The 14,135-nt window shown below is 35.8% G+C and overlaps 1 protein-coding gene and 1 non-coding gene across 6 annotated transcripts in view; both read right to left on the bottom strand.

The window, feature by feature from the left end:
- The window catches only part of LOC149065437 (pre-mRNA splicing factor CWF19L1), a 104,385-nt gene extending 93,217 nt beyond the window's left edge, over positions 1-11,168 (bottom strand). For 2 of the 5 annotated variants that reach the window (XM_089253798.1, XM_089253797.1), the window contains exons 1-3: positions 10,881-11,168; positions 5,822-5,906; positions 4,472-4,547 (exon numbers count right to left, since the gene is read on the bottom strand). In XM_089253798.1, the coding sequence (XP_089109924.1) occupies positions 4,472-4,547; positions 5,822-5,906; positions 10,881-10,927 (208 nt within the window). In that variant the 5' untranslated portion in view covers positions 10,928-11,168. Of the gene's footprint in view, positions 1-4,471; positions 4,548-5,821; positions 5,907-6,428; positions 6,510-10,880 lie in introns of those variants that run through there. The other 3 variants (XM_089253794.1, XM_089253795.1, XM_089253796.1) reach the window with 3 other exon arrangements.
- On the bottom strand, positions 3,216-3,289 carry TRNAT-GGU (transfer RNA threonine (anticodon GGU)). Its single transcript has one exon. It is a non-coding gene; the product is annotated as a tRNA-Thr (tRNA).
- Positions 11,169-14,135: the final 2,967 nt, after the last annotated feature.

Raw genomic sequence — 14,135 nt, 5'->3', positions numbered from 1 at the left:
GCAATATTTGCAACATTTTTGACGAGAACTAGAGATGTTCCTATTAATTATCATAATTTCCCATATTTTCTCAATCAAATTGTTCACCCTTATCTACGCTTCTCAAACATTTTCGACCCAGGCTCCCTTGCCCAGTGCCTTATCCATGGATCCCCAGAACGCTCAAGGGAAAGGCATCTTTAAAATACTGAGCTAGCGCAACTTAATGTCGCCGGCCCCTCACGACGTCCCTAGGAGCCGTGACGCGCAATTTGAGAAACATTGCCCTAATCCAGTTTGGGAAACTGGATTAGGGCAATGAATTTTATATTAGAATTTTATTAGAATTATTAGAATTTTATATTCCGTCTCATCTCAGAAATTTTTTTTCTCATCGCCCCCCGATTCAAGTGAATTCACATGATCCTATGTTACACTCGTAGTTTCCATCGCTCCCCTGGACCTTTCCATCGCCCACCAGGAGGACGGATGTTGCCCATTTGAGAAACATTGCCCTGATCCATAGAGAAATAAAAACTATATGTGCGTATATATTTGATTGCCACAATATTTAAATTCCACAAGGGAATGTGTACGAAATGCATGTACAGTTAAGTAGTAATATTTGGTTTTGTCTGATTATATTTTTTGTCAAAAGGTGGTCCTAAAAATGTCAACATCAGTTGCAATGACACCTCGGTTATAACGATTAAATTTCATGGAAAACTATCGAGTTTGACTATACTAAAATCTTCAAATGGCTCTCCTGTAAAATTTTCCAATGGTTAAGTCAGGAAGTAGGTTGTTTTTGTGCTACATCAGTTCAAATAGAGTTTTTGATTTTGGCTCAACCTTTTTTAAATGAATAAAAAAATTTCTGACCAATCTAACCTGGATGCACACAACACCGCTTATTCAGAATGTCGACAACTCGTAAAACTGGTTGACAAGAGGTGAATCACCTTTTCTTTTTCTATTTCGCAGGCAAACTCTCACATCCACGCATTCACCCTGCAGCCTGATAGTGTGAAGGTCATTATTCCCTTTGGTTTTTCATACAGTCCCCTGCACATCATCCGCTATGAGTTGCTTTCTTTCGTAACGGATTCTTGTATTTCTGTCATGGCTATTAAAATCTTCCGATCCTTGTGAAGGGTGACCATATTCTCTTAAATGAGACACTTTATCAATAGGCAACTCAAGTTATGATAACAGACTGGTTGTTACACACACACAGTGAAGTTAATTCAATAACATTGCAATCGCCATGCAATATAAAATAAAATTACACTATTTAGTATTTTTTCAGTTCAATCATTGCCAATTTCATCTAAAAAATGCAGCAGCACTTGAACACATATATGCATAAAACTTACATACAAAGTTAGGGTAAAAACATGTTGCAACAGGTTTCCTCATTCCATAAGTTTGTGATCGGAATGTTAAAATGCTCCATATATTTGCACATAAAGCAGGAGCTGGTGCATTATGTTTACGCATATGTAAATCTACAGAGCATTTTCATGTTCTGATCAAAGCAGACTTTTGGAACCGGAAAACCTGCCACACTTTGTTTTTATCCTTAGGTAGGGGTGTGTGTTCCACAATAATCAATTCGGACACAGCCCCTTTGCAGGTAAAATAGTGGTAAATTACCTCTGTGGCATTAAACCAAGACTGTGTGTGCAACCTTTCATGCACTCCCAGATTCTACTTATATCTTTCAAGTTTTTTGACAGCAAAAGGAAATGACTTAACGTCACATTTCAAATCAAGACATTTATTCAAATCCAAAAAACAGAAACATCATTACAAAATTTAGTTAAGAACACCTTGCTAACGTTATTAAATTTTATTATATTATCAAAAGACAAATATATATTACAGAAACATTTTCACATATCGTTATTGCACTTATCTGAAACGGGTCCAGAATTTCGGCATGCGACTAGAACTCTGTTTCCACGCGACTTCCAAAGTCCAACAGTTTAAAGGTCTTCTGAGAAGTAGACCTGACGGATGCCTATTCACAATATTCCTGGAGTGGATGTAATATGCTGGAGATCGTATCACCACACATCAAGGCACACTATTTGGAACTAGCACAACATCGGGTGAGCCCGAGTGGTGCCGTGGTAAGAAAGATGCTGGTCTTCCACTGCCACTGTGAAGGTTACCATCAATCAAAGGTGATGGGTTCGAATCCGGACATAGAATGTTAGAAGCAAGTTGCTTTACTTACCAAACCTGGGGCGACCACCGATGGATGGAGCCTTCATTTCCCACCCAACTCCTCTGGTTGGAAATTGCCATATGGCAATATATGACCGGAATCGGTGTGCAGTAAAGCAGCAGCACAACATCGGAACCAAGTAATAAATCTGGCCAGGCAAGTGATGCAAGTCCATAGATGAGACGTTGATCATCGTATGTCAGGTCAGAGAACGCTGAAGGACTCAGTTTGCGGGAGGTTTGGAGTCAGTTCACGATGAGGCAGATGTTGAGGATAGCTAGAATCGACCCATCTATTTTACGTGGTCGACGATACCAAGCTGATCAGCACCGGGGACACTAGATGTTGAGACTTTCCATCGTCACCTGGTGTGCATTAGGAAAGCTAAGTCACAGCTCTCATTTGAAGTTACTATTAATTCATAAAAGAAATCCGGACCTGCCGAGATACAAACGCAAATTTAGAAAAACATTACGTGATATAATTCCAAGCCTAAGGCTAGATGAAGTTTCGTTACATTTAAGCTGATACGTGAAACACTAACGCCACTGTGCTACAACATTGGAGAACTAAGCTCGTAAAATGAGTGAAAAAATGAAATGCGATTGTTAAACAAACACAATCCGTACTTATACTGATCATGAAATAAAATATTCTCGGTCCACTTGGATCACAAAAACACTTCTTCACAACAAGAAAATTATTATGTCACACAAAGTACATTTCGATATAATTTACATATAGTTTCAGAAATATTATTGTAAGGGACAAACCATTTGGCAACATGCCAGGTGAACTGGCCAGGTTCACCCAACACGACCAACGATAATTGGGAACAATTTACCAATGAATGTCCGCTGCCATCCGCCGGCAAACAAAATATTTAAGCAAGCAATATAAAACTTATAGAGATATAGATGGCTTCTTTCTCAGCCAGGGATATGAAGGAAACAGTTATTTTCCGGATATTATGCTGAGGTGAGCTCGGAAAGAAAAGTCATCACGTCTCCGCCGGGACTCGAACCCAGGCCCTCTTGCATACCAGGCAAGCATGCTACCATCTACACCACTGGAGACACATGACTCTGCCTTCCTAATTTCCCGCACTGTGTCGTGAGGCGACACACTGTGACTGGCTGAGAAAGAAGCCATCTATATCTCCCTAAACCGTCCCACCCGGGGGCCATTTCCTGCCTCTACTTCAGCGCCTCACGACACAGTGTGTGAAATTAGGAAGGCAGAGTCATGTGTCTCCAGTGGTGTAGATGGTAGCATGCTTGCCCGGTATGCAAGAGGGCTTGGGTTCGAGTCCCGGCGGAGACGTGATGACTTTTCTTTCCGAGCTCACCTCAGCATAATATCCGGAAAATAACTGTTTCCTTGATAAAACTTATAGTTAACGTTTAAAAAAAAAAAGAGAAAAAAAAAAGACACAAAACCCCAATGAGACCAGGTGACACCTCTTTCGGGAGGCACCAACAGTATTAAGGAGAATTATAAGTTAAAAATATCGACGAGAGATTAATTTTGATGGGAATAGCATACGCCAATGGCTCCCACATCCCAGCACCTATGCGCAGTGCTATCACCCCAACAAATATTTAAATAGTTGTTTGCATTGTCCATATTTGATTTTAAAAAAACATGAGATATTAAAAATTGGTTAAGAAAATAATGTGTGGACCTCAGATAAGTCATTCATATTGCAAAGGGTAGTATAGTTATCAAAATAAAAAAATTAACCTTTTATTTAGACACCCTTTGTTCATTAACCCAATTAGAAAGCTGTTGCCCTGTCTCCCGTCCAAAAAAAGAAAAGAAATACCATGTTTCTAAATGCAATATTTGCTGAAATATTTTAATTCAAAAATGAGAGAAAAGTTGGTGAAAAACAGCATACACCAAGAGAAAATGCTGTTTTCCTTCATTTATGCTGCTTTTTCCTAACTTTTATCTGTTTTTCGAATTCAAATGTTTCAGCGAATATTGCATTTAGATATGTGGAAATTTTTGTGGTGTCCATATAAGTTAATTTTTTTATTTCAATACCCATAAAACTCCTGAAAATATGAATGATGTATTTAAGGAAGTATGCCACTTGGATCAACGGTTCGCCAGTAATTCATGGTGCAAGGTGTTAGCTATGCACCCTTTATAATCAATATCGTATAAATCAATCAATATCATTAAAATAACTGTTATCTCTCTAATGTTTTAGACATGTACTAGTAAAGCAAACAATGAAGAATTTATACTTACTACTAATTTTACCAATTTTTACCAAATCCCATTCACTGTTTTCATCACCAAAAAAACTCCCAACACAATAAGCTGCCTAAATTTAATAAAGTAATCTCTTATTAACAAAAACATTTTCTAGAAAAAACGATAGAGCAAACGTGCATAAAATAAATCAAATAGGCTTACACCTCTGAAAAGAAAATTACAATAAAAAAGAATACAGTATTTCTGGTTAAAAAATCTATTGGGATGTATAAGTTGTACCAAGTAGAATCTGCATAGAAAGTTTTTATGAAAACCCATATTTTTTCACATGCCAGTGCTTCATATAAGCAGCATGTAACTTACATTCACAAACTGGAAAGAAGATAAGAAACACTACCAATGAAATAAAATGTTGTTAACATTACTTCTCGAGCAGAGATTCTGTTTCATGTTCCTATATACATGTTGCACGCATGCACACACATGAATTTAAAACTTGAAACAAATCTTTTATGCCTACATCATGGTGATGGGCAAAATAAATGAAATCATACAAACATGTGCAGGAATATATGGGAAATGATCGTATCATTTTAGGCTCAGAGGTCTTTCATCTAATAGAAATAACATCAGGGACACCCCTTACCAAACGCAAGACCCATTCAGATGAGATTCATTTCTAGGGTTTTTCACAAAAGCTATTCTCACTAATTCATTATATTTTTCCTAATATTCATGAATGTTTTTATTGTTGAACTGCTGCTATTTGTTCTAACTATTACAAAAAAATGTAATTGATATATTTCTCTATGCAACATATTCTTGTGGCTAGTTGATAATACTGTAAAGATAAAATTTAAGTAAAAAGAATTTCGGAAAATTTATACTGTATATCAATGATTCTCAAAATTTTTGCCACCCCCTTCTTGAAGTGCTGCCAACCATTGTCAGGGGTGGCATGGGGAGCTGTCTTTATCAGGCTAATGTGTGCTTATCAATACTATGAAGATGTCTTTTATTAGACTAATCTGGGGAGCAGCAGATACATGTCCACTAGGGCAAGGGAGCCACGGCAGACAAAAGTTTGAGAACCACTGCTGTATATGATAAAAATGACAATTGAAAACATTGGAAAAGCAAGGGAAGAAGTTAAGCAGTTCTGCATGAAAGGAGTTTTGAAGAAAAATTGGTCTCTAATTTTTGATGCTAGTGTTATTGATCGTTAACATCAGACTAACAGTTCACCAACTCCGACATGACACAGTCAAAAAGGCTAAATTTGTTGGGTTTGACTATTATTGTAATTCAGTTGATTTGATGTAATTTAAGTATTTAATTTACAGATTCTTACTGAAGAAACATTAATCATGAGAGAATACCAACCTCAAATGGTCCAGATATAGTCAGCAGTTTTCTCATAGTATTGAATAAATTTTGGAACTTTCCTTCAACATCTCCAAAGATAAGTCTACAAAATGATATGCATGTAAGAAAATAAATATGATATGTATCATAATAAAAAAAATATAATTTTTTTTTGCATGATTACAGCCAGGCCAATTAGAAATTAGGTTAAGCAATCATTATGAAATCGGGTCAGGGCAGATCCAGAGAGGGGGTATCACATTGAGAAAAATATCAACTAGATTACTATGGCCACTGCGGGAAATATTTTGAATTAGGGTGAATTCCAGTTGGTAACATTCTTAAAACTGCCAATAAAAAAAATCAGCTTTTTATACGTTGCCAAGCAAAAGATTAGTAATAATGAATTTGACATTATTTACACTAACCAGGTGTATATATAATTTAAAATTTTATAACTTTTCATAAACATAACAATATGCAATACAACCACCACAGTTGTAAATAACATGCCCATGGCAAAATGCCCAACGAGGTGGCTGAGATATATACTTAAGATAAAGGCTAGCCACATGATAAAGATAATAAGATTATCAAGTTAAACAAAAATAGTCAATCAACTAACCCTTGTGAGATTTACTTAGTAGTGTTTCCCTTGCATATCTGAGATCAACCAAATACAGTGAAATCTCTATATAAAGATATTCTGCAGACCAAGAAAAAAAATATTGTTGTAGAGGGATTATCATTATATCAATAGGCAACATTGTCAGTACGTGCCAAAGTTATGCTGCTGTTAGCATCTTTTCTAAATTTGCATTGTTAGTAAAACCAAAAACTGCACTTTTGAGTATTTATTTGCGGATTTGGCACAAAAAAAATTTGATTGGTCAGTTAATAAATAGAATTCAGTTAGATGTGTATTGCTCCTGTAAAGTGGTTCACCGCGATACACTTTGGTGTATCGCACACAAAGTAGTGGTACCGAAAACTTCAACACTTCCTGTGATCAGGTGATATCAAACACTGATATTATTAGGCGTTCTCTGAAAAACTAAAATATATGACGAGTTTAAAAATGTATTGAAGGATATTTTGAGCAAAATCTAAAAAAAAATTGTGTTGCAACAGTTTTCAAAATCTAAAAAAAATATTGTTATAGAAGAGTTTATTTTAGTATTGAAAGGAGTTTAATATTAGACAACTGGTGATTCCAAACAAGATTTGAAGATATATTGTTGTAGAGGGATTTATTCTTATGTTGAGTATTGCTGTAGAGAGGTTTCACAATATTATAATCAATATCTAGGCCTACATATTGCATGAAGTCACTGAAAGTGATGTATGGTATTATGCAAAAAAAATTACTGTGGTTTCCTTTGTTAATGTAATAAGCAGGGCCCGGATGTTGCTGATATTAAAATTTTTCACATCTTTTCACTTTTTTTCACTGTTAGGGCATTTTTTTTTAGTTTTGGAGCATTTTCAGGATATTTTTTGACTTTTTAAATTTTTTGACAATCAAAAGGATTGAAAAAAATTATATGAATACTGATTGCATTGAGCACTTGTGAAAAAATATGCTTGAATTTCTCCTTAACCATAGGAGGCAAACACAAGATTTTCCTGGGGTGGGTGGATGTGTTTTTATCTGCAAACCCACATCCCAGTACGTCAGTCATGCCCTTCACATCCAGCAACACGGCCCTTCCGGTCAGATTTTTTCAGGGCCACTAAATAATGGATTTCTTGTGAAAATACAAAAAATGACAAAAATCATCTCAGGCCCCTCCGGACTAGAGCCATGCCAGCTCCACACTTGTGGGGGCCATAACGCCAGTGTTCCTAACCAATTCATGAATTATAACTCGTTTATTAGAAAAATTGTTACTTTTGAGGAAATCTAAATGTTAAGAAAAAAATTTACACATTATTTTGATGCTATCAAAACCTTTTCTTTCGACTTTCGAACATGACTGGGTTTTTTTTCAAGAGAAGTTTGTTTTATTATTTTGATAGCAAATTTTTTTTTTATTTTATTTGTAGAGCATTTTTTCAATTCTTAGGGAATTTTTTAAAATTGTTTTTCAAGATTTTTAAGGGCAACAACATCCGGGCCTTCGTAATAAGCAAGGCCCTGATGTTGCCTAAAAAATCTTGAATAATAACTTTAAAAAATGCACTAAAAATGTCACTCGACTGCCGCCTGGCAGTCGTGTGGTTAGGGAACTAGCTTCTCACTGTGCAGGTCTGGGTTCAAATCCCGGTTCGGGCATGGATGTTTACTAACACTAACAAATTCCCTGGACAGATCATGCTGATCCCTTGGGAATACGTGAGGATCCCGCTATTATTATTATTAAAATTGGAAACAAAATGGACACTTGGATACAACAGAAATGAGAAAAACATGACCACAGAAAAAGATTGCTACAGCAGGGAGTTCCACATTGAGGCTAGTGAACCGACAATTGATGAGTATTAAAAAAATGGTGATGTTTTGAATCAGCAATAAATTGTAGGTCTAATTAGCCCTTGCGAACAGAAAATGACAGTGGTGCGACAAAAATGATCAAATGAAAAAAATGCCATGAAAATTATAAAACAAAGTTCTCATGAAAAACCAGTTATGTTCAAATGTCAAAAGAAAAAGTTTTGACAGCATCAAAATCATATGTAAATTTTTTTCTTATTATACTATCTCTCTCTCGTTTATATTTCAAAAATAATTTTTCCATTAGAAATTTTTTTATTTTTAATATTATATGAATTATAATTCATGAATCAGTTCGGAACACTGGCATTATAGCCTCCACCCCTAAAGCAGAATGAGCTGAAATCTGCAACGTACATCACAGAACAATCGCTGCTACTGCAGAAAAATTTGGAAGAATTTGAATGAAAAATGAAGAAAACACTATTATGGGAATTTTTACTACAGAAAGTCAGCCTTTACTTACACAGTGAGCTGAGGGTCCGTTACAGAACAATGGAAAACATTCTCCTTTGGGGCCCCACAAAAATGGGGCTGAAAGGGCTCTGGCTTGGGGCCCCGAGACGATTCTTATAATTTTTTGTTTTCATGTGAATATGTCTTTTAAATCATCTGACGATACTACTGTTACGAAAAATATCGTAGCACAATTTTTGAAGTACTCAGGACAACAATAATCTGTTGCCAAACCAGAAATGTCAAGATATGCTCAAAGCTTCTAGATTTATCTAGAAGATCTCCAGACGGTGGTGCCACAAAACTGGAAATAGAAGAATTCTATAATTTCCGTTGTATCTATAAAAACGGAGAGTGTTGTTGGATTTTACGTTCGAGGAAAAAGAAACTCGAACTATAGAGGGTGGGATGCAGTTTAGACCCCTTCAGAAAGTCGCCAACTGTGACACCTCGGAAACGTTTGTTTACCTTCAGCCTCAACTGGATTATACTGTCTTCTCGGTCTGCTAGGGCTTTATTCCTGCTTAGTGAAATATTCTTGCCATGTATCCTGCTTAATGAAATAATATTGCCATGTTTCTGGTTGTGGTGCAAACAGAGTTGATAATTACAGGCCGGGGTCCCTTTTATTGGCCGGAGGAGCGAAGCGACATCCGAGCGCAGCGAGGCGGCCAAGCCCGAACGAAGTTCAGCCTACAGGTGCAGCCACTGATTTGCATATTCGCATGCACTTAATAGCGATTGGACGAAACGTTTTCTGCGCTAATGCATTGCTGAACTACGTGTCATTTCACTGCACATTGCAAAAAGGGACATTTAACAATATCTCTTCTCACCTGGGCACTAAGCCTGCTATTCTGATTCGCAAAAAATTGTTTTCTGCTATATCTTGAGCAGTTCACAAAAACTGCTCACGAAAATATGAATACCTACCAAGCAATTTAAGGCACTAGAAATGTATTCACAACCTGTGGCTGTGTCTATGACACAACCCACCCCAATTTTTAACAAGAAATTCACAATTTAAAAGCCTGTGCAGAACCTGACCGGATGGCCCTGTTGCTAGATGTGGACAACTGGCATACTGGGGAAGAGGGGAATAGTTTTTGTAGTAAAAAAAATGAATCCCTCCCTTTCCCCCCCCCCCCCCGACAATCCTGTGTATACCTATGTTCAGGAAGCCAAAAAGCATGTTATTTTACTTCCCAAGAATTTCAAGCATATTTTTCATAAGTGCACAATGCAATCAGAATTCAAATATTTTTTCTAATCTTTTCCATTGTCAAAAAATTAAAAAATATAGTGAAAATGCCAAAAAAATACCCTAAAAGTGAAAAAAAGTAGAAAAATGCAAGATTAAAATAGAAGCAAATATAACCAACATCTCGGCCCTGCTAATAAGATTCGTATACAACCATGTCCTGACTTATATAATCCCAATTTACGAGATTTCAGCAAGTGATTTTAATCAAAGCTTGATAATTAAAAAAAAAATTCTTAAACATAAAATTTAAAATATGACATGTATATGCTACTGCAAAGCCCAAAGTTGGCTAACTGGCAGGCCCCTATATATCTATCTCTATGATTCTGAATCATCGCCACGTTGGTGTACTTTTTATGATAATTGTGGCCATTTATAATTAGCCATATCCAACCCTAACAATCAAAGGAATCTAAATATCGATATCCTAGTGATCCATATATACGGGCCATGGCCCTCCCCACAAAGGTGGGAATGACAGGGCTCCAGCCCTTTGTGATTCTCATCATTTTTTTGTTTTTTCACGTGATAAATTCATCATAAAGGGGCAAGTGGAAGCATGGGGGGCGCCAAAGTAAAGCCAGCTGATCTAATGTATTTGCGTATATATGAATTGACATCATCATCATGCTCCCCCCCCCCCCCAGACAAGTCTATCTCCGCCTATGAGTGGAAGTATGGTCTGGGGGCCCTGCTCCAGGATGTGTAACAAATAGGGGCCAGAGAAAGTCCGAAATTCGGACATTAACCGGATCAACTGGGCTGGCCAGTTCGTGAAGCAGCCAACTTCAGGCTTTAGCAGTAATATATATGTTTCAGGATTCTTTTGTGAATATCCCCTAGTACTTCACAAATATACTTACACTGAAACTCTTGAATCCTTAGAATTTGATTTTTTAGCAGATGCCATGACATGAAATGAAGTAACACGAGAATTCTTCCCAATGACTCACGACAAAAAGTAGGTTCTATAATAAGAGAATAAAACATTAAAAATTCAATGAAAACATTCAACTAAACACTGCTATTGACTTGACTTAATGACTTAATTTCCTCCCTGCAAAACATAGCTATTTCTTCTTCTTGAATTATACAGGGCTTTATGATAGATATTTAAAGTTTAAAATTTGGTGTCAGGATTCATTGTCTATACGGTTTTGACCATCGATCTTATAATACTCTATTGTATTCAGGGGATGGTCATAGTAGCCGGGAGCCCTGTATAATTATTATTGTATTGTATTGTACTCTATTGTATATTATGCAATAATATACATGGCATAATTATGCATAATATACATGGAGGAAAGAATAACTTATTCTTTCCTCCATGAATATTATGTATATTTCATCGAGCTTATATTACTAGTAAAACTCGATGGTACTTTTAGGCGGACCATATTTCCTCGAGAGAAATACGAGAAATTGGGGTTTCAAATACAGGAAAATACGGGACATCACCAATTATCGCCAAAAATGACGGCAAAGCTGAACAAGGTTGCCAAATATTAGTGAAATCACAATGGTGGGAAATGAAGTATTACTACAAATTGCAGTGGATTAAAATGAATTCCACGGAAAAAAAAAGTTCTCCAAGACAAATGTGGGAGATTAATATTCTTATTTATAGTTGTAATTATCATAATGTAATATATGAGTTGCAAAATAATGTCAATCTTTGACTTCAATAAAGAATAAAAATTCAAGTAGGCTTCGTGTTAAAAACGGAAAAAACCGGGACACCTTTGCCAAGAAGTGAAAAAAAATACCGGGACTGTCCTGGGAAATATGGGACGTATGGTCACATACATCCTCACTTATGTTATAAACTCCTATTTATGCTCATATTAATATATTTTCTTTTATTAATTCTGGAATTATCTCATCGATGCTGAAATCATTTCTTTCATTTATTGTCTTAAATTCCTATGTGGATGCCATAAGAAAATAACGGGGGATTGTGTGTGTTTTCACCGAGTCACGTTATCTCCTGAGGAATAATGTTGGCGACACCGTTCTCAGCACTGCCAAAGTGGAGACGCAAGTTCACCACATCGACAGACATGACCGCTGACCGCCCTGAGAGACCATCTTAGGATGGTTTGCGCTCTTTCCGAAAGGGATGGACGGTCTCGGAGAGACCGCACCACATCTACAGACAAAATGTTCCAGAGTCCAGATTCTGCGCCCGGATTTGTTGAAACGAAGGTTGCCGGAGCGATGGCTATTTGGCTACTTTCCTTTAGCTGGGCTACTTTCCTTTTGCTTGGCTAGTTTCCTTTTTGCTTGGCTAGTTTCCTTTTTGCTTAGCTAGTTCCCCTTTTTGTACTATGCATCATCCTTCATATATTTCTCACTTTTTTCCCCCTTTTTCGATTTTTACCCTTTAAATTTAAATCTTACGCTTAATTTTATTAATTTAACAAAAGGCCCTTCTCAGAGCCAAATCAAATTAATCGCAATATGGAGGATTTTTCTAGTAATTACTGTTATGATAAAGTGATCAGAAATGACGAGGAGAGAAAAACTGTTGTTTTCTCAGAGTAAAAGATGTGACAAAAGAAGAAACCGCTGTGGTAAATGCTCAGACCCGTAACCGGAAATTTCGTTCGGGCCGGGAGGGACGGGGGCAAACAGTCGAACAATAGATTTGGCATCAGTAATTTTCTCACATTTCGTGGGGGGAACCCCAAGTCCCATCCCTCTCGCTACGGCCTTGTAAGTACTGTATTAGCTTTCCGGTTATACTATGGATCTTCAACGTGTGGTCCGTGGGCCACATTTGGCCCTTGGAGATTTTTGTCGTAATCCATCGATCGGTTGAAAATATTGAAAATGATTTAGTCCAGAAAATTAAAGAAATAATTTCGGAATCTCTCTCTCTCAATGAAAAAAATAATTCCAGAATTTATGAAAGAAGAAAGAAATACTGCAGCATTTCTTTCTTCTTTCATAACTTGTAACTACATGTAATCACATGTAATTACATGTGATTTCGGAATTTTTGAAAGAAATAATCCTAGAATAAATGAAAGAAATATTTCTATAATTTATTTAAGAAATAATTCCGGAGCAAATCGATGAAAATTCCGAATTAATGAAAGAAATAATTTTAGAATTTTTGAAGTTTATAATTTCCGAATAAGTGAAAAAAAAAAACAACTATAAATCGACGAGAGAAATATTTTCGTAATTTGTGATAGAAATTATTTCCTAATCAATTATTGCGTAATTACTGAAAGAAATGATTTCAAGGTACGTATAATGCAGTGAGAAGGAAAATAATTTCAGAATTACCGAAATAAATAATTACAATATAATTTTAAGTGATTTCAGAGTGAAATTAATCTCAAAATTAATTAATTTAATCAGTAATTAATCAAAAACTTTTTCAGGATTTCTGAACAAAATATTTCATGACTAATCATTATTAATCAAAATTGAAAAATAATGATAATAATTTCAGAAGAAATAAATGTCTTCAATTATTTTTCTCTCTGTTTAACTCGGGGCCCCATCGACCCCTTCTATTAAGATGGCACAAAATTACATAAGTTGGTGACCCGCGGGCTTCATGGGAAGTTTCAATTTTTCCCGCCGTATATGAAAGTTGAAGACCCATGCATTATACTATTTCATTTTTTCTCAAGAATCTTTCCGTGTACATAATGGTTCACTTATTGTTTTTTTTTAAATAGACTTGGTTAGAAAACTATCAGAAACTATCTTATATATATAATTCAAGTAAACAATGCATGACATACAGCGTGTAAATCGAAGTTATAATGTTAACCTGCTGAATTAATTTGAATACATTTAATTTTTTTTCTATAATTTTCCCTTCCGATAATTTAGTTTAGAGATAACCACAAAATTCAAGAAAAAACTTTCCTGTATGTTTTCTATATTTGCCCATGTCCATAGAAACAGCATTCAAATCAAATATTTTATTCTTCCTTGAAAATAAGTTTCGTAACGAAAAATTAAATTTCTATCATAAGAGCTGAAATGAATGAAATTTTTGTTTTGTAAATTAAGTTTAGAATCTCACACGTTGAGGAAAAAACAAAAAATCATGGGCTTTCATGTAAGAAAAATATTTTTTCAGCAGACAACAC

Source organism: Pholcus phalangioides, unplaced genomic scaffold (genome assembly GCF_987345545.1).
Source record: "Pholcus phalangioides strain wild (caught in Gottingen) unplaced genomic scaffold, Ppha-v1.0 ptg000039l_1, whole genome shotgun sequence".
In the NCBI taxonomy this organism is placed as follows: domain Eukaryota; kingdom Metazoa; phylum Arthropoda; class Arachnida; order Araneae; family Pholcidae; genus Pholcus; species Pholcus phalangioides.
This window is presented reverse-complemented; position numbering and strand designations above follow the sequence as displayed.